The sequence below is a fragment of the Ochotona curzoniae genome, unplaced genomic scaffold (genome assembly GCF_017591425.1).
Source record: "Ochotona curzoniae isolate NIBS_2020 unplaced genomic scaffold, NIBS_Ocur_1.0 contig_54, whole genome shotgun sequence".
In the NCBI taxonomy this organism is placed as follows: domain Eukaryota; kingdom Metazoa; phylum Chordata; class Mammalia; order Lagomorpha; family Ochotonidae; genus Ochotona; species Ochotona curzoniae.
This window is the reverse complement of record NW_024466464.1, coordinates 792,719-816,839: the sequence shown is the minus strand read 5'-3', so window position 1 is coordinate 816,839 and position 24,121 is coordinate 792,719. Positions and strand designations below refer to the sequence as shown.

At 60.7% G+C, this 24,121-nt stretch overlaps 2 protein-coding genes across 4 annotated transcripts in view; both read right to left on the bottom strand.

The window, feature by feature from the left end:
• Nucleotides 1-490: 490 nt before the first annotated feature.
• Nucleotides 491-2,914, bottom strand: BHLHA15 (basic helix-loop-helix family member a15). The gene is made up of 2 exons (XM_040990016.1): nt 2,882-2,914; nt 491-2,353 (listed from the first exon to the last, which is right to left on the bottom strand). The coding sequence occupies exon 2, from the start codon at nt 2,309-2,311 to the stop codon at nt 1,739-1,741; it is 573 nt and encodes a 190-aa protein (XP_040845950.1). The 5' UTR covers nt 2,312-2,353; nt 2,882-2,914; the 3' UTR covers nt 491-1,738.
• A 757-nt stretch (nt 2,915-3,671) lies between these two features.
• The window catches only part of LMTK2 (lemur tyrosine kinase 2), a 75,991-nt gene continuing 55,541 nt past the window's right edge, over nt 3,672-24,121 (bottom strand). The window contains exons 8-15 of one of the 3 annotated variants that reach the window (XM_040990015.1): nt 20,454-20,538; nt 19,009-19,130; nt 15,808-15,957; nt 13,740-14,346; nt 11,583-13,700; nt 7,250-7,382; nt 6,855-7,094; nt 3,672-6,141 (exon numbers count right to left, since the gene is read on the bottom strand). In XM_040990015.1, the coding sequence (XP_040845949.1) occupies nt 6,113-6,141; nt 6,855-7,094; nt 7,250-7,382; nt 11,583-13,700; nt 13,740-14,346; nt 15,808-15,957; nt 19,009-19,130; nt 20,454-20,538 (3,484 nt within the window). In that variant the 3' untranslated portion in view covers nt 3,672-6,112. Of the gene's footprint in view, nt 6,142-6,342; nt 7,095-7,249; nt 7,383-11,582; nt 14,347-15,807; nt 15,958-19,008; nt 19,131-20,453; nt 20,539-24,121 lie in introns of those variants that run through there. The other 2 variants (XM_040990014.1, XM_040990013.1) reach the window with 2 other exon arrangements.

Genomic DNA, 24,121 nt, shown 5'->3' with positions numbered 1-24,121 from the left:
AGGCCTCCCGTTAGTCGTGGGCGGGCCCCGTCGCCATGTGGGGGACGCTGTTTACATTTCAATGTCAGGTGTTCTGGGGCATTGTGTCGCTGGCCACCGTGGAGACCCGCACTGCCAGGCCTTCTCTGGCCTTCTCTAGGGTGGTGGGGCCGGCCTGGTTCCTCTGCTACTTTAGTTAATAAATTACACCAGAGTGTCAATGACATGGCATTGTAGGGTTTATTATTATTATTATTATCGATATGTTCTGGCGACCATGCACAGTACCCCGGGGCATGGGGGCCAACACAGAAACAGGATCTTCTAGTCTGTGACAATGTGGCATGAATGTCACCCTTACTTTTGGAAGCGCCATTTGAAAAAAATAATAAAATGCAAATTGGGGTAATTGAAGAACCATTTTCCCTGCAATTACAGTGAGGGCACGGCCGCCAGTTCCAGGTGGATTCTCCAAGACATAAAAGCTGCAGTACTGGTTTCTCTGCTTACATGGGACCACCCCCCGCTTGGCCCGCAGGTGTCCTGGGCAGGCAGGGGCTGCAGGCCAGCGGAGGGCGGGGGACAGGCCAGCCTGGGCGCGGATCCAGGACCAGGATGGAGAGGGACCAGCCACAGGCCTGGCCAGCTTGCCCAGTTCGCCCTGAAGCTGTCACCAGGCAGGATCTGTTAAGCTCCCGTCAGGACTGGATGTCCCCCAGTTCCTGGGGGCTTCCACTGTCCGCTGATGCCCACAGAAGTCCTGGCTCACCCCAACGAAGGCCTGGGGTCTCCACCCTCAGGAGCGCGCTGCAGCTGCCCTGTGTGTGTGTGGCCAGGGCTCACCCCAAGCCTGTCTGTGCCACCACTCACTCCCACCCCTAAACCCCAGACTGGCTTCCCTGCTCCCCAGGTCCGCAGGGTCCTGCCCCGAGGGCCTCTGGCACAGCTCCAGGCAGGGGGATGAGGAGGAGAAATGCCAGCCAAGCTGACAGCACGGGGCCGGGGCTGACAGAGCAGTGGACCCGGAACGCCCCGACAGCAGGAAGCCGGAGCCAGGGCAGCAGGGCCTGCCAGGCTGCCCCGGGTTGGGGGAGGGGAGCTCCAGGCACCCCTAGGCCTCTTCTTGCCAGGCCCTTCCCTGCCCTCTCCCCAATCCACCCTGTCACCCAGGAACATGCTGAGGCCCGCTGCCAGTCCTGGGCCAACCCAACTCCGGTGGGAGGGCGTGCTAGAGTGTCTGGGGCATTCCTGGCCCTGACAAGCTCACGTGGGCAGCGTGGGGACATCCAGCCTCGGGGGTGCTGGCCCACTGTGCCCATCCTCTGACGAACCTCTGCAGCTGCTGCACACACCCCCACCGAGGACTTGGGCTTTGCTTAGAGGGCTTCGGTCCTCAGTTCACCACGTGCTGTGTGCGGTGCAGGTGGGACAGCCCCTCCCCCAGGCGGGGTTCTCAGGCCTCTGGGCAGCAGCAAGCTGCTTCCTGGAACCGGTTCCTGCCAGGGAGGGGTGGCAGTCGAGAGAATTCAGTCTGCAAAGCTGAGGCCTAGTCCACCAAGGGCCCCTCCCAGAACCCGCAGGTCCGGCCTCACTCTGCCCTCGCTGGTCCGGGAGGACGGCTGTAGGTGCTGCCCTTCAGGCAATGGGGGAAGGAAGGGGCGCTGGGGCAGGAGTGTGGGGCTGGTAGGACGAAAGGACAGAGGGCAGGGCTGGGGTGGACCGGCCAGTCGGCCAGCCAGCCAGCCAGCCAGCCACCAGTCTAGGTGCCCTCCCGAAAGCTGTGGATCTGCGTGGAGTACCTGTGCAGGTGACCCTGTGGCTGAGCCTCGGCGGCACCGGGCTGGCCGCTGGCCGCTTGCTGCTGCTGCTGGTAATGTTGGTAGAGCCGGGGGCCTGGCGCAGGGCCCGGCCCCTCGAGGCCTGGGATACGGCTGCTGGACATGGTCAGGATGGTGGCGGTGAGCGACTTGATATAGTTCTTGGCCAGCGTGAGGGTCTCGATCTTGGAGAGCTTCTTGCCGGCCCGCACGTGCGGGATGGCCTCGCGCAGCGCCTGGAAGGCGTTGTTGAGCTTGTGCATGCGCTGTCGCTCGCGCTCATTGCTTTCCAGGCGCCGCTGGATGCTGCTCTCCCGCCGGCCACTGCCGCTGGGACCTGGCCTGCGTCGTCCTCCGCCCTCAGCCCGCGCCCCTGCAGTTCCCCGGGGGGCCCTGCTCCGGAGCCCCTTCAGCTCCGGCCCTGGGCCCTCCTGGGGCGCGTCGGACATGCGCTCCGCAGAGGGGGTCTCCGTGTCCCTGGCCTGGCGCCGGGGAGGCCGGCTCTTGGTCTTCATGGCTCTGAATGGTGTAGTCCCAGGAAGTGGTGGCACTCAGAGCTGAAATGCACAGCGCAGGATCCCTCTGTGGTCATCGGCTCTGCTGCCCTCTGTCCCCTCGGCCTCCCGGAGGATGCACAGGGACCCCAGGAACTTTCCTGGACACACAGCCGCTGGTGTGCAGGCTGACCCTCACACGGACCACCTCCAGCCCTCCCCCTGTCCTTGCATCCCCTTCCCAGGGTGGGGAGAGGAAGCCCCCTGGATCTAGGGCCTTGTGCCCTGCCCCTCACTGCCCCCCGAGCCTGAGCCAGCTCTGACACTGCCCAGGCCACCCCAGCTCTGGGCAGCCTCCCCTGTGCCCCAGGGGCAGGACTTGCCATTTGGCTCCGCTGGACATGACACCTGCAGGGACAGCACTGGCCTAGGATCGTGGTGGCAGGTCAGGGGTAACCATGGTCAGCGCCGGCCCCAATCCCACCACGTGGATGGCCTCCCACGGATAGAATTCCAGACCCTTCCCTCTTCCCTGGGCGCCCCCTCCCTGTAGCCTCCCTGGGCTCCCCGCCCCCAGTTCTCCCATGCTACCTGAGGATCCGCGGCTGCACGCTCCGAGGCTGCCCACGGGGGACAAGGACACGTCGCTTTAGCAGCCCCGGGCGGGGCTGCACGCATGCAAATGAGCTGGGCGGGCCCGGCCTGCGGGGTGGCGGCACCTGCGGGCTGGCGGCAGGACCGGGTGGCCCTGGCCAGGGAACCCTCCCGTGGTGTCCCGCACCCTCCCCCCACCCTGCTCCAGCACCGCCCCGGCCGCCGCCTCCCACCGCCAGGCTGGTGGGCCCACAGGACAGGATGCCCACGTGCAGGCTGTTCCGCAGCTGGGGCGGGGAGGGCTGGGCGCTATGGGGTTTTCAGACTAAGTGCAGAAGCCCGACAGATAGGGCTAGCAGGCTCTGCCGCCCCTTTATACTTGGGCACCCTTGTACGGGGGTGCACTCCAAGATGCCAGAAGTAGCACCTTGCTTGGGGATTCCCGGAGCCCGGTGCACAGTGTGCTTGGGCTGCAGGGCGGGGTGGGGGAGCTGGAAGAGCCTCCTCCCTGGGCAGGTGCCAGGACCCACCTACAGGAGACCAGGAAGGTGAGGGCTGGGCTCGCCCTCCAGAGGGTCTTGGCTCCTCCCTTGGCTTGGAGCTCAAGCTGAGCCACACAAGGACCTACTGCCTTCTGTGAAAGGCAGCCCAGAATGGACCCCACAGCGCACCAGTCCAGGGGCTCCACCTGCCTGCACTGCTCAGCATCTTTGGGGGTGGGAGATGACGGTCTGTCGGGGCCAGGGCCCCAGGCCAAAGGAACACAGCATACAGAGTTTATAAATATATAACTATATTTATTTTGAATATTAAATAGTTTTTAAATTACAAGCAATTTATCGAATCACACTATGCATCAATATACAGTAAAAATCTTACAATTTTAAAAATGTACACAATTTAAACTGAAGGTCAGTGACTGTTCTATTGCCATGACAGGGCCAGCGCCTGGGGCTGTGAGGGTTCACACACCCCGTCCCAGGGCCCTGTGGATGCCAGGGCTGGCTGCATGGCTCCCGCCCAGGGGTGGCCCTGCGGTGCTCACACGCCCTGAGGACGTGTGCGGGAAAGCAGCTGGGCACGCCTGTCGTAGCTTTAAGGCTGCGCGTGCGTGGGGCCCTCACCCCCACCGCCGCCGCCGGGGCAGAGGCACCTCTCCGGGACCCCTCGGGCCTGTGCATCCCGGTGGGAGACTCTGCAGTCTCCACGGGGTGGGCTCGGGGCTAGCCCCCCGGAGGGTCTCGGCTCCTCCCTGGCTGTTGCCTGGGCCGCTGGAGGTCGCAGATGAGCACGTACTGAGGGGGCGGAGGGCAGGGGCCCTGGGTGATGGGATTGGGAACCACCATGTGACAAGCACTGACACAGGTCCGGGCAGTCGGAAGGGGCGGCCAGCTAGCTGTCTTGCATGGCTCCCCGTGGCTGGGTAAGGGGCTGCAACACTGAATCGGGTCACAAGGCCACATGCTGGCCGTCCAAGACAGGGCTGGCGACAAGGAAACAACGACTTGGTTAAATCTCATGGGTATTGCTTGTGATCTCAGAAGAGTGTGAACTGTGGTTCATTACAAATGTAAGTCCATGCGGGACCACAGTCAGATCTAACCCCCCAACTCAATGTAGAAAATGTTTTGGCAATTAATTATGAGAGCCGCACAGGCTTGAGATAGAGTGGGAATGATACTGTGAAGAGCTCCACAGTGCAGGGGACAAACTTCGGCTCCCAAGTAGCCACCCCGTGTCCTGGGCTGACCTCGCGGTCTGACTGGCAGGTGGGTGCGGACGCTCAGGAACCCTCCCAAGGCCTCCGCTGCCAGAGGGTGGATTTGGCAATACTGGCCCCTGGTGCCTGAGCACAGGAGGCAGCGTGCTCGGCAGAACCCGGGATGCCTGGTCACGTGGGGGGGGATATGGGGTGGGTCGGGGACTCTGCTCTCAAGTCCCCCGCCCGGGGGAGTTATTGCTTCAGAGCAGCACGCGGCGAGCCCGGACAGACACAGGTCATAAGTCGCAGCGTAGACCGGTCCGATGCCCAAGCTCCTCCCTGGGTAGCTCCGGTGTGAAGAGGGGCCCACGTGTGGCCACGCTGGTCGCTGGCCAGTTCCTCAGTTGAGCACAGAACTCGGTGGCGAGAACGGAGCCCGGGACACACCGGGCCTGCTCCAAGCAGGGGGAAGGCATGGCACTGAGCCCAGGATCCCCGGGCTCACATGTGTGGCCGCTCAGGCTCCAATGCCGTCCGTCTCTGTTCCTCCTTGCAGCTGTGCGATGCGATGTGTTTGCTGGGTTACACACTTGTCACACCAGGCTGTGACCTGCAGGGGCTCGGAGCAGAAAGTCCAGCCTGAAGATGCTTTCTCGAAGTCAGATACAGGATGTGACATGAACAAAGAGAACGGAGCTGCCCCGGATGCCGGAGTTGCCCGCCGATGCTTCCTCCCTGTGGTGGTCTTGCTGTCAGCCGGCCCTTGGGGAAGGGCTAGGGACCTGGGCATCGCAGCCAGAGCCGAGTTCAGGGGTGAGGCAGGGAGAAAGAGCCAGCCGAGGTCCCAGGCCACAAGACAGACATGTGTCTGCCTCAACAACACATCAGCGGCATTTCTGAATTCATTAACGACAGCACAGAGGCCAGTCCTGCCCAGGGTCACTGTGGCCGGTGAGTGCCATGTGCGCAGTCCAGCCACCTGGAAGATGGCCTGGCACGCAGAATTCTGAAGCTTTACAAGTACCGTGCAGGGCAAACAAACCATGAAACAGAGAAAGAAATCAAACAAGTGGGTGGCACCAGCTTGTCCTGCCTTGTTTTCCTTGAATAATTTAAGATTCTGTACAATATTGGGAACTCATAGAACATTTATCCACAGTGCAATTACAGAAAGCAATTAGTGATTTCTTGAAAAGTAATAAATATGGCTCACTCGTGACCGTTCCCCTCAAGCGTCCTCCGTGGCACCTGTGCTAAGGTACCGGGAGGGCACAGGGCTTCCTCGGAGAACAGACGCACAGCCCATGTGCCCAGCCTCAGCGGGACCCCGGCGTGGCAGCGCATCAAGCGGCCGGGGACCCGGGACCTGCCCCAGTCGGGCTCTCTGAAGGCCCCGAACTGGACAGGGCTCAGGGCCACCTCCGTGTGCGCCTCCTGCTTCCTCCCCCACATCTCATGTCAGCAAACGCCGGCGGACGTCTCTCGGCAGGTCACGCAGGCCACAAGCCGGAGCTGACCGCAGCTGCCTAATCTTTCTCTCCGTCTTCGCTGCTTCCTGTTTGGGACAGAGGCCGTAACACGACGGGTGAGTGTCTGAGCACACCCGTGGCGGCTACCAGCAGGGCTGGCTGCAGATGTGGGAACAGGCCGCGGCCCCACCCCCTCCCTGTGCACATCTGCTGGGCTCCCACGCGGCCCTGGCAGCCAGCGGGAACACGGCCCGACACACACCTGTGCTACACGCAGTGCAGGTTGTGGGCGCGGCGAGGCCGCACATGTGAGGCAGGTGCAAACACTGATAAAAGCTCTTTAGGTTTTGTGCTCATTATTTGATCTGCAAACTTCACGTCAAAGAATGCGCCTATTAACACTTATCTTTCAATCTATCCGCGGGGTGGGTGGGTGGGGAACCCCCACCTGTTCAGACACTACCACTTCAAATGTGCCCCTACCCAGGTGCTCCCAGCAGCCACTGGGTCACAGAGACCAAGACTTAATGGCAAAGTCAACACGGCTCAGGGAAGGACCTGGGCGTGACTCCAAAGCCCAGGTTAGGAGCGCTACCAGCGCGAACCTGGGGAAGCAGAGACACGCAAGAAGGGTGCGTACTGCAGGCCGGGAGGAGATGCCGCCCATCTGGGATGCCTCCTGGGCCAGAGGAACCAGGACCCCAGACTCCCGGCTCCAGCACGGGGCAGACGGCAAAGCCGGGGAACTGAGCATAGCAGAGGCCCCACGCACCCCCCAGCACACACAGGGCCCCCTCACCTCCTTGCTCCATGTCCGAGTCTGTGAGGTGTGTGAGCGAGAAGCTGGCGATGTTGGCAGGCGAGATGGAGAACCTGGAGCAGGGCGCTGGGGGAGGCCAGCTGGGCTCAGGGCTGCGGGCGGGAGGGGGCGGGGAGAAGTACTTGGACTGCAGGGTGGCCTGCGAGGCCAGAAGGCTGCTCGTGGTCTTGGCCATGAACGGGTCAGGGGAGAAGTCGTCGTCCCATTCAAAGCCTCCACCTGCCAACACAGCACAGCCAGGTAAGGCAGGAAGGGCCCGAGTGCTCATCCCTCGCACAGCAGAGCCCACTGCCCGGGGTCACTATTTAAAGCAGCGAGCCAAGCTCCCCTGCACGGTCCCCCGGCCCCGCCCTGCCTCCCAGGGTCTCAGGTACCTTCGTCATCAGTGGAGCTTTCGGAATTTATACACCTGCTCAGGCAGGGCGGCCCCGCGGATAGCAACGGGCTGCAGGGCTCGGGAGCACGTGCTTCTCCCACGCAGGGCCCCAGCTCCTTGGTAGGAGTTTCCTGAGAAGCCAAACGGAAAGAGTCCACATCAGCCACACTGCTCGTGGGAGCGGGCCCGCGTGCCCGTGGGTCAGCTGGGTCAGGCTGCATGAAGCAGCTCCCCAGGCAGGGGACGGCAGCAGGCAGCCCCCCACCGACCATCCCCCAGCCTGAAAGCCGGGGGACAGGAGACCCCGCCACCTCGGGCTATGGGGCAGGAGGGTCTGGGGCGACGAAAGGGAGGACAGTCAGGTTTGCTCCCTCAGGGCCTCCACCCGCAGCTCCCAGCCCCACACGGCTGCAGGCTGGCAGGTGCCTCTCTGGGGAAGCAGCTTCCAGTGCCAGGGCTGCGCGCGGGCACTGTGCAGGAAGCGTGTGGCGCAGTGTGCACACCAACAAGGGGGAGGGGAAAGGAGCTCCTGGACCCCCCCCCAGTCACACCCAGCTGACCCCAGCACCCCACCAGGGTGGGGCAGCACCTAGCCAGCACAGGGTACAGCTCAGGCTCTGAAAGGGGAAGCAAAACTGACACCGCAACCCACAGCTGGGCTCAGGCCCGGGCCGGGAGGGTCAGTGCCTCCAGAGCGAAACGTGACGTGAGGACGTGATCCGAAACCACCTGGCTCCGAGAAGCCGGAAAGGCTGGCCTGCCGTGTGGGAGGGGACACCCCGCCACAGAACCACCTGGGGCAGGCGGCACCCCCACCGACACACTTCCAAAGGAAAGAAACAAAGTGTCAACCAAAGGACAGAGGTGGGGGGTGGGAAACGCAACATTCAGCACAGAAAAAGTAAAACTGCTCGAGGGGCAGGGAAGTGGAGGACTCGGCACAGCAAGGAGGACAGGCGGGGGTGTGGGGGACCCGGGGCCACGAGGTCAGACGCCGGGGACAAACAGCAGCCCCACAGCTGGTGCCAGCAGCTCAGCGAGGCCACGCAGCTGCACCCAGGAGCGCCACAGCCAACCTGCTGGGCACAGAGGACAGAGCCAACACCTGGCACCCGAGACCAGGCGTGCGCTTTGCCTGACTGACACGGAGACGTGGCTGCAGCTTCCCTAGAGCAGACGCCAAGGCCACGGGGCAGGGACGACCGTTCTACACACCGAGGAAGGGGAGAAGCTGCGAGAATTCTCAATTCTGAGAAGAGTATCTTTCAGGAATGAGCGTCAGGCAGCTGGGAAAAAGGAGAGATTGAGGCAAACGCCTCAGGACAGACGCGAACACCATCTACGTGTCCCCACGTGCTTGAAAAACATGAGTGGGCTGGGCCGAGCCAGAGCGGGACTGTGGCAGCCCGCCTCGGAGGGCCTGCTTCCAGTTGGGCTATTCCGCTTCTGATCCTGGACCTGCTAATGCACACGCCGGGACACAAACAGCAGGTCTTGGGTCTGGGTCACACACCGGGGAGACCCACAGGGAGTTCCAGGCTCCTGGCTTCAGCCTGGGCCACCCTAACTGCGTGAGTATTTGGGGGAGCGAGCCAGTGGATGAAAGAGCTCTTTCTCTCTTCTCTGCGAACTTTCAAAAAAAGTGATAACACTATAAATAAATTAAAATTAAGACAGGTTATCAGGGGCCCTGCTCCATGGCCTAGCGGCTAAAGTCCTCGCCTTGAACCCGCCAGAATCCCATATGGGCGCTGGTCCTAATCCTGGTGGCTCCACTTCCCATGCAGCTCCCTGCCTGTGGCCTGGGAAAGCAGTCGAGGACGGCCCAAAGCCTTGGGACCCTGCACCTGTGTGGGAGACCCGGAAGAGGCGCCTGGCTTCGGATCAGCTCAGCTGTAACTGCTGCGGCCATTTGGGCAGTCAACCAGTCAACCTCCCAGCGGGCCTTGGAAAGCGGAGGATGGCCCAAGTGCTTGGCCCTGCACCCGCATAGAGGCTTCAGTCTGGCACAGTCCCAGGCACTGCAGACATCTGGGGAGTGAGCCAGTGGACGGAGGAGCTGCTCTTTGTCTCTGCTCCTCTTTCATTCTGTAACTCTGCCTTTCAAATCAATCAATCAATTTTAGAAAGGAAGGAAGGAAAAAACAAACAAACAAACGCTTAACTGGCTATATTCTAGCTACAAGAAACTCATTTAAGAAGTATAAGAGCCAGAAAAAAAAAAAACAAAATGAAACAAACCACAGGGCTCAGTGCGATGGCTCAACTGGCTAATCCTCCCCACGCAAACCCCAGGATCCCTTACGGACACTGGCTCACACACTGGCTGCTGCACTTCCCACCCAGCTCCCTGCTTGCAGCATGGGAGGGCAGTAATGGACAGTGCAAAGCCTTGGGACCCTGCACCCATGTGGAGTCCTGGAAGAAGCTCCTGGCTTCAGACTGGCTCAGGTCCGGCCGTTGTGGCCACTTGGGGAATAAATCAGCAGGTGAATGATCTTTCTGCTTCCTTCTCTCTGTAAATCTCAATTTCCAATAAAAATAAATAAATCTTCAACAAAACAAACCCACAACTGTAGAACAGGCACAAACCAATCAAAAGAAACCCAGAATAGGTGCATAAACATGTATGAGACGAGGCGGAGCTAAGGACACAGGCGGCTTAAACGGGCCAACTCCTCCAGGAGGCACCGGCACCCTCCCCATCCAGGCCCTGCCGCGGCTCAGAGCTGCAGGAGGCGATGGCGGGAGACCACGCTTCTGGTGTAGCCGGCGCGGGCAGACTGGACAGCAGGAAGACACAGCCGGCAACCAGCCACACGCGCTGGGCCAGAAGGGCAGCCCACGTGCTGGGAGCCACACATGCACACCTGCCACTTATCTGGGACCTGTAATTGTTTTATCTTTCCATTTTTTACTCTGTAAAGATTTATTTATTTTACTTAAAAGTCTAAATTACAGAGAGACTGTCCATCAGCTGGGTTACTCCCCAAGTGTCCACAACGGCCAGAGCTGCGCCAATCCAAAGCCAGGAGCCAGGAGCTTCCTCCAGGTCTCCCACACGGGTGCAGGGACCCAAGGCTTTGGGCTGTCCTCCAGTGCTTTGGGAAGCAGAGCAGCTGGGGCACAGACCGGCGCCCATATGGGATCCTGGCACTTACAAGGGGAGAATTTAAGCACTGAGCCTTCGTGCCAGGCCCCGGCCTGTTTTAAACCTCTAACCAACTGAAGAGAAACAGAGCCGAATAAAACACATCCTCTGATCCTGAGGGGGTCCGAGCAGAAACCAGTGACAAGAAAGGAGCAGGAACACCTGTCACATCTGGCAGGGGCAGCTAACCTGTAACGGGTTCACATGCAAAGACGGCGTCTCGGGGAGCTCGGAGAGGGGTCAGACATAGATGACAGGGAAGCGTGACAGACCACGCACCACTGGCCTGGCGGGAACGTGCAAAATGACAGCATTACATGGCTGGGCTCTGAGGCAGCTCTCCCACCTCAGCTCTCAGCTCAGGAGCTCAAAGGAAACCCAAGCCACACAGGAGGAGTAACAACCAAAAATTATCCCTGAAACCAAAAGCAACTCTGGGAAGACTGACAAACCCACATCAGCTTTTCCAGAATCTTCTCCCAATGAGGAGGAAATATTTCCCAACTTACAGGGGCAGCCATGCCCTGGCACAGAAACCAAGGCTAGCCTGAACACACACACAGGCTGACCCAGGAGGGGCCGAGACCCCTCATTCCTCCTAAGCCACCAGCCTGCCCTGTCAGAGCCGCAGTGGGTCCCAGAACAGTCCAGAGATGCGGGCATGCGTGTCTCCTAGCCCCCAGGACCCTCACACTCCTGGGGTGCAGGCAGCATGTCGCTGAAGGCACACACAGCATGTTAACCAGACCCAGAGCTCAAGGGCCAGGCCTGGTCCTTCTCCCTTTTCCCACTCTGGGTGGCAAACAGGACTCTTTTTGAGACTCTGAGGCGTGGGAGCGACGTAAGGAGACCCACAGGCCTGGGCTCCCTGTGGGGGTGGCCGGGCGCCATCCTGGCAGAACACGGGAAACATACAGGGAAACAGAACAGCGGAAGTCAAGTGAGGGGAGGAGACAGGCCGATGCAGAGACCCACCAAGGCCACAGCAAGAGGGCAGGTGCCACACAGAGCCGGGCACCCAGGGCCAGCTCCCAAGCCCCTCCAGGAGGGAGGCCAACGTGAAGGCACTACCAAGCCTGCCTGTGCGGTGGTGCCCAGGCCCTGGCTTCACGACGGAGCTGTATATTCAAAGGCTACAGCGGGGAACAAGACACCCCCAAAGCACAGAGCGCTACGATACCTGATCAAACAGGTAGACGGTGACGTCGTCGAAGAAGGTGACGGCCTTCTTCTCCCTCCGCTCCTCGGGCAGCGGCCCGGGCTCGGCCGCCGCCGGCTTGAGCAGGCTGCGCAGGTGCCTGCCGTCGTCGCTGCTCAGGACCACAGGCACGGGACGCTCCGGCTCGTCGTCCGACTCGGAGCTCAGGCTGTGCAGGTTGAAGGCCCGCAGGTCGTCGTCCGAGTCGTCGCTGTTTTCGTCCTCCTCGTCGGCGTCCACGCCGTCCTCGGCCAGGTCGAGCGCCCCGCTCACGCCCAGCTTCCCGAGGTACTTGCCTTCGACGTCCGGTTCCTTGAACTTGGGGCCCTCGGAGTGGCAGGACAAGGGCTTCTCAGCCGCAGCGTGCGTGTAGGCCAGCAGCTCGTGCGTGTTGGTTCCAGTGGAGGCGAGCGTGCAGGGCCGATCTTCCGGGGCCTCCAAGTCCTCGCTGCTGCTCAGCTCCGAGTGCCACAGGCCCATGGGGCTGCTGGCCTCGTCCTCCGCAGGACACGCCTCGCCAGCCACCTCGGCCAGGGCGGGCTCCGGCGTGGCTCTCCACTCCAGGTCACCGGAATCCTGCAGGGCGGAGGAGCAGCCGCAAGGGTCTGGCTGGCTGGGCCCCGCTTCCAGGCCACCGTCCTGGGCCTGGGCTCTCGGCTCCGGGATGTCCGGCTCAGGCGGGGGCTGACTCTCAGCCAGCACCGAGGCCGGCATGGAGGAGGTTCCCGGGGCCTCCTCGGCCTTCCGGTCAGGCTCAGAGTCGTTATCAGAGAAGTAGGCCGAGTCCCGGTAGGAGCCCTGGGAGCACGCGTGCACGGCCGCCTCGGCGCCTCTGTGGCCGTCGCCCGCGTCCGAGACGACAATGACCGGGTTGGGAGGCGCGGCGCCGGGAGCCCCGTCGCCGGAGGTGGCGCCCTCGGGCGCGGGGTGCAGCGTCCACTCGGGGGACTCGAGGTTCTCGGTTTCGTAGCCGCTGTCCGCCGGCTTCTCGGGGGCAGGCGGCTTCTGCGGCGAGCGGGAGCCGAGCGAGTCGAGCAGCGCCGCGTGGACGTCCAGCGAGTCCAGGGAGTCGGGGGTCTCGGCGGACTGCTCTGAGCTCAGCACGGCCGTGGCCACGCTGTCCTCCAGGAGGCTGTCCTGGCTGGTGGAGTCGGAGGACAGGGCGGATGCCAGGCCTGCTCCCGCGGGGTAACCGCGCTGCGGCGGCGGCAGGTGCTGAGCGGGGGGCTCTCCTGGGCCCGCCTCGCCCAGGCTCCGCTCCGGGGGGCCGCCACGGGCAGCAGCGCCGCTGGCGCTTGGTTTCAGGGCCTCCTCGCCGCAGTGGGCCGAGTCCTCGGCTCCAGTGCCCATGCCTGCGGGGCTGCCCTCTGCCGGGACGGCCACGGGCTCTGCATCCGGGCGGGGACACTCCCCAAGGACGCTGCCCTCCGCAGAGGGGCGCGGGGTCTCCCCGGGCTTCAGGTCGGGGAGCTCTCCCTCAGCCTGGAGCGAGGTCGCGGGGGAAGACGGCAGCGAGGGGCCCGCATCCTGACCCCTGCTCTGCCGCACGGAGGGCACCCCTGAGGTACTGCCCGCCGACACCAGCTCGGTGTCTGCAGAGCTTCCGCCTGAGGTCTCGGCTGGCATCTTGCTGGCACCCGCTGCCTGCAGCTCCGCCTGGAGACCACTCGGACGAGCCCTGTCGGACAGCGAGCCCTTCAGCAAGTTCTTTTCCTGAAGGAACGCAAAGTTTTCTGACAGCTCCTGCACATTCAGGGGATCGAGGCCGTCCTGGAGCGCGACGTCTCCCGGCCAGCCGAGGGGCTCGCAGTCAAACAAACTGGGGGGATTTTGTCTCTCCAGCGGTGGCATCGTTGCCGGTTCTTGGGGCTCCTTCGGACCTGAGCTTAAAGAGACTGTCCTTAAGTTTGCCTGCATCCCATCTAATTCCATGAGGTCGAATATTCTCTGGTGGCCGGGCCGGTCCTCAGGTTTGTCAAGCTCATTGAACAGGCCGAGGGCTGGGCTCTCGGGGCCCACGGCCACCCGCAGCTCCTCGGCCAGGCTGGGCGCCCCGGGAGCCGCACTGCCCTGGAACAAATCCTCATCCACGCTCGACTCCTCGAGCTCCAGGCCCCGGAGAGCTGGGAACGCGGCCGCCTCAGCGCCCGTCCTGTCAGGGTTTTCCAGCTCGGTCGTGAGCTGGGCAGGCGGATAATCCAGCTCCAGGTGGCCCCCACTTTTCTCCTCCAGCTGGATGTAATAGTCGCTGCCAACAGAGAGGTTGTGGGCATCAAAAACAGGGACCACGCCAGGGGCCCGCAGGGGCACGTCCTGGCCGCTGTCGTCCTGCTGGCCGGACCCCGGCTCCGTCAGCGAGCTCTCCACCACTTCGACGGGGAAGAAGACGCTGGTGTAGGACAGGCCTTCGTCCGGGCGGCCCCGGCCGTGCTCCTCGAAGTGGTCATGCTTGGCGGCCTCCCACACGTACTCGAAGCTCAGGCCCTGGCTCGTCTCGGTCACGGTCAGGACTTCCTCCAGCTCGCGGCCCAGCCGGTCCCGGGCGAAGTGGTCCAGGATGGGGAAGGCGGCGTTGCTGGACGCGTCCCGGCTGTGCGTGCTGGGCTTCAGGGCGTTCCACTGCTGCTCGAAGTCCACCTCCGAGTCGCGCTGGCTCTGCATGCGCAGGTAGGTGAGCAGCCGGTGCACGTCCTCGGCCGCCGGCCTCTTGTCGGGGGACAGCCAGCAGAGCTGCAGCACCTCGTACCTGGGCAGCAGGGAGAGGCAGCATCTTATTTGAAAATAAGAACATACGCTATGAGGGACCCCGGGGTCGCTCCCTGGCACACTGAGGCTTCAGCTTGCGGGAGGTTGCAGTCAAAGGAGGGCCTGCCCTTTCCTGTGTCTTCAGGACACTTCTCAGGCCTCAGTCTGCACCTGCTCCAGCGGGCGTGGCCTGGGACTCACCCACGTGTCCCACAAACAGCCTTACGAGACCCTGCCACGGTACAGAATGCCCTGCCTTCCACCTTAAGATCCACTCACCTAATTCTGTGAGAATTCCCATGGACAGCTCCGTTGGGAGCTGCCCTCTCTGCCCCCTGCCCTGTGCTCTCGGTGACGCTGCAGCCCAGCGCCAGGCTTCCTGCGGAGGGCACGGAGCGGACAGCAGGGGCCTGGGCAGCAGCTGGGTGTGAGGAGGGCCACAGTGAGCACGGGCAACACGCACAACTGCGGCTGACGGCGGACAGGTGGAACACGCCGCCGACTCATGCTGATGCCTGGGCTGCCAGGCTCTGGGGGAACAAGGGGAGTTGAGCAGGGCCTGACGTGGGCACCAAGATCCCATCAGCTGGGGATAGGGTGGGCCTGATGCTGAACTGGCCTGAAGAGCGCCTGCGTGTTGGACGCGGGCCTGTAGCACACGGTGCCCTCACGCCTTCTCACAGAGCATACCCATAAGCGGCCTCATTTTAACAGTTCTGCAGAGTGTTGGTGTCTAACTAGTTCACACTGAAATTTCTTGCTGGTTGTAGCATTCTTTTTTTTTTAATGATAAATGCAAGGGCTGGCACTGTGGTACAGTCAGAGAAGCCACCACTTGCAATGCCAGCGTAGTATACCAACACCAGCTCAAGTCCAGATCATTCCACTCCCACCCCCGTTGGGCTCCCTGTGAACCCGCCTGGGGATGGCCCGAGTACCTGGGCCTCTGCCAGGCACAAGGAGGCCCAGATGGAGTTCCAAGCTCCCGGCTTTGGCCTGCCTCAGGCCCAGTCACTGCAGCCACCTGGGGAGTGACCCAGCACACAGAAGATCTCTTCTTCTCTAATTCTGCCATTTAAAGAAGTCAGTCTTGGGGCCAGCACCACGGTATAGTGGGCCTTCACCTGTGATGGGTGCCGCTTTGAGTCCTGGCAGCTCCACTTCCACTCCAGCTACCTGCTAATGCCTTGGAAAGGCAACAGGGGAGGCCCAGAGGACCCTGCACCCACGAGGGCGACTCCTGAGTTCAGATCAGCCCAGCTCCAGCTGTCGCAGCCATCTGGGGATGAGCCAGTGGATGGGTGATCTCTCTCTGTGTCTCTCCTTCTCTCTCTGTAACTCTACCTTTCAGATAGAAAAAATCTTTACTAAATGCCCCAAACAGGTGTTGGAGTGACGCACAGATGACTGCCTGCACAGCGGCCCTGCTTACACATGGGCAGCCCCGGGGGGAGCCACGCACCAGCGGTCAGAGTGGGGCTGCTCCAGCTGCGGCTTGGGGAGCCTCTCTTGCCGCTCGCGGATGACGTGCTGCAGGACGTCCAGGTTGGACAGGCTGGAGTAGGGCTGGGCAGCGCCATCGAAAAGCTCCCAGAGCGTCACGCCGAGGGACCTGTGGAGAAGAGGAGACGGTGAGCACCCTCCTTTCCTCCCTGTGTCGGGATGGCTGCCAAGAGGTCCGGGGGACCAAGAGCACAGCGAGCAGCCAAGGACAGAGGCCACCAGCCTGTGCCGTGCACGGGGGTGCTGGCCAGTGAGGGACCGCCTGCACGGAGTAGAGACAAGACCATGCTCAAACAGCAGTGGTGATGTCACTGCTGACTCTGAACTCTCAAACTGTTTGAAAGACCAGCAGGATATCGTAGGAGGCTGACGCATGGGGGCTGGCATCATGGAGCCATGTCCCAGCTGCTCTGCTTCCAACAGGGCTCCCTGTTGATGGACCTGAGAAAGTAGCTGAAAGATGTCCAAGGGCCCGGCCCTTGCACCTGCATGGGAGACCCGGCTGAGGTCCTGGCTTCTGCCTGGCCCAGCCGTGGCTGTTGCAGCAGTTTGGAGAGTAAACTAGGATGGCAATCTTTAACTCTTTCTGCCAACCTCTGTAATTCTGCCTTTCAAATAAATAAATCTTAAAAAAAAAAAAAAGAGGAAAAAATCTCTCATTGCAACAACAGTTAATGCTACACAGTAGCACATTTGGGGATTTCCCACCCACCCACGGCCTGCACGACCCCTGTGCACCCCAGGGTTCTGATGGCCTTTGCCGCTCAAGGCCCATGGGGCTGAGCCCCCCACGCCATCTCCCCATTTCCTTCCCAGCTACTTCTGCCCCAGAGCGACCAAACCCCAGCTGCCCACAGGCCAGTTGGTCCCTGTTGCCCCTGGGGACCTGCCCAGGAGCCCCAGACTGGTGGGGACAACTGTGGCCCCGAAAACCGAGCTGCCCCAGGCCCGGTGGGCAGGCCACTCCGATGAACACTACTTCACGGTGTGCAGCCGCCCAGCTAACCTCAGTGAATCAGCGGTGTACCTGATGCTGCCCCCCAGGCCAGGGGACAGCGAGAGCAAGGTGGGGATGGAGGCCCACCCCCTCAGAGAGAGAGAAACGCGGGCCAAGGTCTAAGTCCTGGAGAGGCTGACGGAGGCACACAGGGAAGCCACAGTGATGCCACCGGCCTATCTGTGCAGTCCCGTCTAGCCTGGCTTGACTCTGGGCAAGCAACCACTGGACCATCCAGGAACTCCTGCTGGGTGCAAAGGTGTCCGGCGGCCATTGTTTCTGTGCCCTACGCCGGCGAGGGCCCTCTCACTCCCGAGCCCCAGGCAGTGCGGCTGCTGTCCCTGGAAGGACTCGGCATGGCCATCCACAATGACTCCAGGCTCAGACACCAGTGCAGCGCAGCCTCTGCGAAGGACCTAATTCTCAGGTCTCTGTCCCCTGTGTTTGGAGGACGTGTCACAGGCATCTGCTATAGACACCCAAGAGTGCAGAGGCACATGGGGGAGTCGCTGGAACAGAACCCAAACCAGCCCTGTGAGGGCTTGTGCTGCAGCGCGCAGCTGGGCCGTGGGGTCGGGGGCCAGCCAGGCCGGAGCGGGGTGCTGGGCCTTGGGGTCGGGGGCCAGCCAAGCCGGAGTGGGGTGATGGGCCTTGGGGTCGGGGGCCAGCCAAGCCGGAGTGGGGTGCTGGGCCTTGGGTCGGGGGGCCAGCCAGGCCGGAGCGGGGTGCTGGGCCTTGGGGTCGGGGGCCAGCCAGGCCGGAGCGGGGTGCTGGGCCTTGGGTCAGGGGCCAGCCAGGCCGGAGCGGGGTGAAGCAGTTGCATAGGACTGACCCTGGGCCTGTCCAAGGGGGCAGTAATCCTGTGCTGGCCTCCTCAGGGAGTGAAGAGGACACCGTGCAGCTGAATGTGTGCATGTCCCGGGGAGGAGGGCCCCAAGAGCTGAACCCCCACACACAGCCCCCCTCACCTGGGTCTGCAGCCTCAGGCCCTGCCACCTGAGTGGCCCAGCACCACTGGGCAGCGCCCAGCAGGCCCTCTTTGTAGGAATCCACAGGAATTCTCACCAGAAAAAATATCCCCCAGGGGCCTGGCGTGGTGGCCTAGCGGCTGAAGTCCTGCTGGTTCATGCACGCACCAGGAGTTCTGCTTCCCATCCAGCTCCCTGCTTGTGGCCTGGGAAAGCAGCCGAGGACGGCCCAAAGCCTTGGGACCCTGCACCCATGTGGGAGACCCGGAGGAGGTTCCTGGATCCTGGCTTCGGATCGGCGCAGTACCGGCCATTGCGCTCACTTGGGGAGTGAGTCACCGGACGAAGATCTTCCTCTCTATCTGACTTTGTAATGAAAAATAAATAAATCTTTAAAAAAAAAAGAATTTTAAAAATCCAAAAGGTAAGAATAGAGACGGGAAAAAAGGTAGTTAAGAAAGCCGTGACAGAACTCGTTAGTCAAACATTTAGGTTTATCTTTTTAGTTTCCATGAAACTGAACTCTGTAAGTCACAGTGTTAGATAATCATCCAAATGCCTTCCATTTCTTCCTTCACTTTTTTTTTTTTTAAAGATTTATTTATTTATTGGAAAGTCAGATATACAGAGAGGAGGAGAGACAGAGAGGAAGATCTTCCGTCCGATGATTCACTCCCCAAGTGAGCACAACGGGTCGATACTATGCCGATCTGAAGCCAGGAGCCTCTTCCGGGTCTCCCACGTGGGCGCAGGGTCCCAAAGCTTTGGGCCATCCTCTGCTGCTTTCCCAGGCCACAGACAGGGAGCTGGATGGGAAGCAGAGCTACCGGGATTAGAACCGGCACCCATATGGGATCCCGGCACATTCAAGGCGAGGACTTTAGCCGCTAGGCCACACTGCCGGGCCCTTCCTTCACTTTCAGAAATGTGTAACGACCATCTGTTCTGCGCCAGGCCCGGGGGAGGCCCGGAACAGGGGGCAGATGTGGGTCCTGCTTTCACATCGGGAACAGGTGAAAGAGACAGGCTGAGGAGAGCCAGTCACATCGCCGTGGCCGTGCCGGTCTGCCCCAGGGTCCCCACGCCACCTGTGTCACCTCACTGGCCGCTGTGTGTGCTCCTGCACTCTGGACAATGCCTGTCCCTTCACCAAGCAGCCCATGGCCAGGCCCCCAGAGGTGGAGGCGGCACCTACCAGATATTGCTGTTCTTGGTGTGGTCTGCGGTCAGGACCCTGTCTTGGAAGCTGGTGACCAGTTCGGGTGCCGTCCAGCGCAGGGGAAGCATTCGCTTGCCATCTGTTTCAATGTAGTCCTCCTGTGTGGATGCAGAGCACGCGGGTCTGAGCATGGCTGTCCGTGCGCAGAAAATGCACCCTCACTCTCGGCACACAGTGGGACGCTAACACAAGCGCCCAGAGGGATCCTCAGCACACAGTGGGACGCTGACGCAGGCGCCCAGAGGCACCCTCAGCACACAGTGGGATGCTGACGCAGGCGCCCAGAGGCACCCTCAGCACACAGTGGGATGCCAACACAGGCGCCCAGAGGCACCCTCGGCACACAGTGGGATGCCAACACAGGCACCCAGAGGGACCCTCGGCACACAGTGGGATGCTGACACAGGTGCTCAGAGGGACCCTCGGCACACAGTGGGACGCCAACACAGGCGCCCAGAGGGACCCTCGGCACACAGTGGGACGCCAACACAGGCGCCCAGAGGGACCCTCGGCACACAGTGGGACGCCAACACAGGCGCCCAGAGGGACCCTCGGCACACAGTGGGATGCTGACGCAGGCGCCCAGAGGGACCCTCGGCACACAGTGAGATCGCTGACGCAGACGCCCAGAGGGACCCTCGGCACACAGTGGGATGCCGACGCAGGTGCCCAGAGGGACCCTCGGCACACAGTGGGACGCTGACACAGGTGCCCAGAGTGATCCTCAGGGCCGAGGCGAATGGGGGAGCATCTCTGGCCAGGTCCCCAGCTCAGCGTCTCAGAACTCGGGGCCTGGGCATCAGAGGGGCAGGTGCAGGCCCAGGACCCACAAAGCCTTCTTCTTCACTGCAGAAGGAAGCTCACACAAGCCTGCCAACCTCCTGTGTGGTGTAGACCAAAGGTGAGGTAGCAGAGTACCCCACGGTATGTGGGGCACGGGGAGCATTCAAGGTGCTGAGGCCTCTAAGGACCCCAGCAATGACCTTAGGTTTGCACAGTTTTATTAAAAAGAATCAGTGCAGAGCAGACAGAACAGGAGCACCAGCCGCCGGGCCCAGGGCAGCCCAGAGCTGGGACCCTCGCGTTGCATGGCTCCACCGCAGCGCCACCCTGGGAAGCTCACCCACCTCCCTCTGGGGATCTACTTATGGCAAGAGTTCACAAATACTGAAATCCAAAGCTTACTGAATTGGAGCCAGAACTTTACTTACCAGGTAACAGAACTAACTCTGTGGTGAGACTGGCTCATTACACAGATAACGCTAGCACCTAGGAGCAAAGCCGCGAGGTGGCCATCCCGGCCCCCACCCCGGTGCGCCCAGGAGCACCTGCAACAAGCCCACCCCAGGGAACAGAGCCCTCCTCTGAGGAGGGCGGGCACCCAAGGCTACAGGGGAGGGATCACTCCGGCCCTGCCTTACCTTGTACCTGCTCACGCCTATCCCGTAGTCCCCCACTTTGACGTTTAGGTCGGAAGTCAGGAAGCAGTTCCTCAATGCTAAGTCACTGGAAAGAGAAAGACGCAAGTGAATGCCACAGGACAGAGGGCGGGCAGGACGAGGGGCGGCCAGGAAGCTGCGGAGGCGCTCAGCGTGCTGGGGCTCTGCCTCAGGACCCCCGAGCTCGTGCTGGCTTTGCACACAGGATTAGAGGGCACATCCTTGATTTCTTTTCTAAGATTTTTTTTTTTTTTAATTGGAAAGGCAGATACACAGAAAGAAGGAGAGACAGAAATATCTTTCATCTGCTGGTTCACTCCTCACGTGGCTGCAATGGCTACAGCTGAGGCAATTCGAAGCCAGGAGCCAGGAACCTCTTCAGGTCTCCCACGCGGGTGCAGGGTCCCAAGGCTTTGGGCCGTACTCGACTGCTCTCCCAGGCCACAGGCGGGGAGCTGGATGGGAAGCGGGGTCTCTGGGACATGATCGGTGCCATATGGGATCCCGACACAATGCAAAATGAGTGTCAAGGAGAGTTTAAAGGGCGCCTTCCCCGTCCCTCGGGTGCTCTTCCTCTGCAGCCCACTCCTTCCCGTCCGTCTGTCTGTCTGCTGCGTGGGGAAGCCCGCGGTTCCCTGAATAAAGGCCATCTGAATTCTTTTCACATACTTGGCTGAGTTATTCTTTCCCTGGTGGTCGGCGAATCTAACATTTTGGTGAGCGACGAATGTCCCAGCAGACACAAGTCCTGAGGCCAAGCACCCTCCAACAGTCCAGAGCACAACGCCTTTCCTGTCCCCTTCCAGAGACGGGCAAACCTGACCGTTCCAAGCCCCTCCTCCCACACCTGTCACCTCTTCCAAGCGCCCCCTCCCCAGCAGGGAAGGAGGGAGAGAGCGCTTACTTAAAGCAACATCCTGGGCCCAGTGCCATGGCCTAGAGGCTAAAGTCCTTGCTGGGATCCCATATGGGCGCCAGTTCTAATCCCAGCAGCCCCATTTCCCATCCAGCTCTCTGTCTGCGGTCTCAGAAAGCAGTCAAGGACAGCCCAAAGCCCTAGGACCCTGTACCCGCGTGGGAGAACAGGAAGAGGTTCCTGGCTCCTGGCTTCTGATTGGCGCAGCACTGGGCATTGTGGTCACTTGGGGAATGAATCATCAGATGGAAGATCTTCCTCTCTGTCTCTCCTCTTCTCTGTATATCTGACTTTGCAATAAAAATAAATAAATCTTTTTTTTAAGTCCTGTTTTAAATGCCTGTCTTCCTATGACTGTAACAGACCAAAATTTGACTTAAATTCCTACCTTTATGGTCTGAAATAGAGTAAAGCTGACAAGGTGGCCACAGCTGACACTGATTTAACTGCATTGGTGTGTGGGGAGGGGGAGATTTATTTACTCGAAAGGCACAGAGAGAGAGAGAGAGAGAGAGAGAGAGGAGGGCGAGTGAGAGAGACAGAGAAAGATCTTGCATCTGTTAGTTCACGCCTCCAGTGGCTCCCATGTCCAGGGCTGGACCAGGCAGAAGCCAGGAGCCAGGGCCCTGGAGCTCCGTTGGCTGTTTTCCTGCGTGCATCAGCAGGAGCTGGATCGGAAGTGAATCAATTGGCATGGTGGCCTAACCTATGCTACATGGCCATTCAATGACTGCTTTGAACAAAACAGTCAATTACATAATAACGCCTGATGTGACAAAGCCCTTCCTTTATACTTGAAGCATTTTTTAAAATGGATTTATCGGGCCTGGCGGCGTGGCCTAGCGGCTAAAGTCCTCGCCTTGAATGCCCCGGGATCCCATATGGGTGCTGCTTCTAATCCCGGCAGCCCTACTTCCCATCCAGCTCCCTGCCTGTGGCCTGGGAAAGCAGTGGAGGACGGCCCAAAGCTTTGGGACCCTGCACCCGCGTGGGAGACCCAGAAGCTCCTGGCTTCTGACTTTGGATTGACACAGATCTGGCCACTGTGGCCACTTGGGGAGTGAATCAGCAGAGAAAAGATCTTCCTCTCTGTCTCTCCTCTCTGTATATTTGACTTTACAGTAAAGATAAAGAACTATTTTTTGAAATGGATTTATTGATTTAATTTGAAAGGCAGAACTACAGACTCTCCCATCCACTGGCTCATTGTTCAAATGGTCTCATCAGCTGGGGGCAGGCTGGACCCTGGAGCGTGGGACTCCATCCAGGTCACCCTTGTTGAGAAGCAGGGGCCCAAGCAGGTGCCTGTCCTCTGCTGCCTTCCCATGAGCTTTAACAGAGCGCTGGATAGCAATGGAGCAACCGGGACTGGAACCGCCGGGTGGCAGCATCCTAGGCGGCGGTGGCTTCACCCACTGTGCCACAGCGCCAGAGCACTAAGAATTCCTCAGGAGGTGGGAAGTATTATTCCTTCACGCGTAAGCCAGGAAACTGACACGGAGTTCTGAAGTCACTGCTCGGGTGACCAAGCTGGCAAGGCAGCTCGGTGGTATTTCCTGCTTCCTACTTTCACCATCAGCAGCTGTCAAGGACAGCACGTTAAAGGTTACACCTGCTTTGTGCACGTGCCAGGCCCCCAGGAGCCCAGTCACTCAGTTCCACTCGGGTGGGGTGCCCTCCACGGCTCCTGTGGCTGCAGGAGGAGTTTTACATGGCGCCTGTTGGAGGGGCGGGGGAACCCCCAGGACACCCCATTTCCACCATCGATGATAACAGAGAATCTTCCAACCTTCAGAAGAAAAACGTCCCCAGGGGGTGGGTGCAGAGGGAGTGGGCAGCATGCCATGCGAGGGCAGAAAAGCCGAAGTGCCTTCAGGCAGGCAGCTCTCTCCTGCAGCCAAGGGCCCTGGCGCCATGCGCTTCGCCAAGACAGGTTCGGTTCCTGAGCACCACGAAGCTCAATTAAGAATGCCTGCCACACCTCCCCACCACCTCCCTCTGGGCCCTGTAGCCAGGCCCCCTCTCCCTCACAGAGGCTCCACATGGTCCACGGGTGGAGCAGAACACGGGGTGAGAGATGAGAGCAGCGCATACCAGGCCTCTGGCTCTCGGGCTGAGGCATGCTGTGACTCTCACACAATCCAGTCGCACTCCCACTTTGGGGGGCAGGACGCCTGTCCCCAAAGCCGAGCAGCCCGGGGCCAGGGTGTGCATGTACAAGAGGCCTTGCAGGGCCTGGTGCGGTGGCGCAGTGGTTAAGGTCTTCGCCTTGCACGCCCGGGATCCCATATGGGCGCCGGTTCTAATCCCAGCAGCCCCGCTTCCCATCCAGCTCCCTGCCTGTGGCCCGGGAGGGCAGTCGAGAACGGCCCAAAGCTTTGGGACCCTGCATCCGTGTGGGAGACCCGGACGAGGCTCCTGGCTTCGGATTGGCATAGCATCGGCCGTTGCGCTCACTTGGGGAGTGAATCATCGGATGGAAGATCTTCCTCTCTGTCTCTCCTCTCTCTGTATATCCGCCTTTCCAATTAAAAAAAATAAATCTAAAAAAAAAAAACCAAGAGGCCTTGCAGACAGCAGGGATGCCCCCTGAAAGGGTTAAATCACACGCCCGTGACAAGTTACACGGGACAAGTTCTGAAAACAGTTGGAGCTGCACCAATTCAAGGTAACGAGAAAATCCAGTTCAAATTTTGTTCAAGAAAACCTTCTGTGACAGCGTGCAAAGCTACTG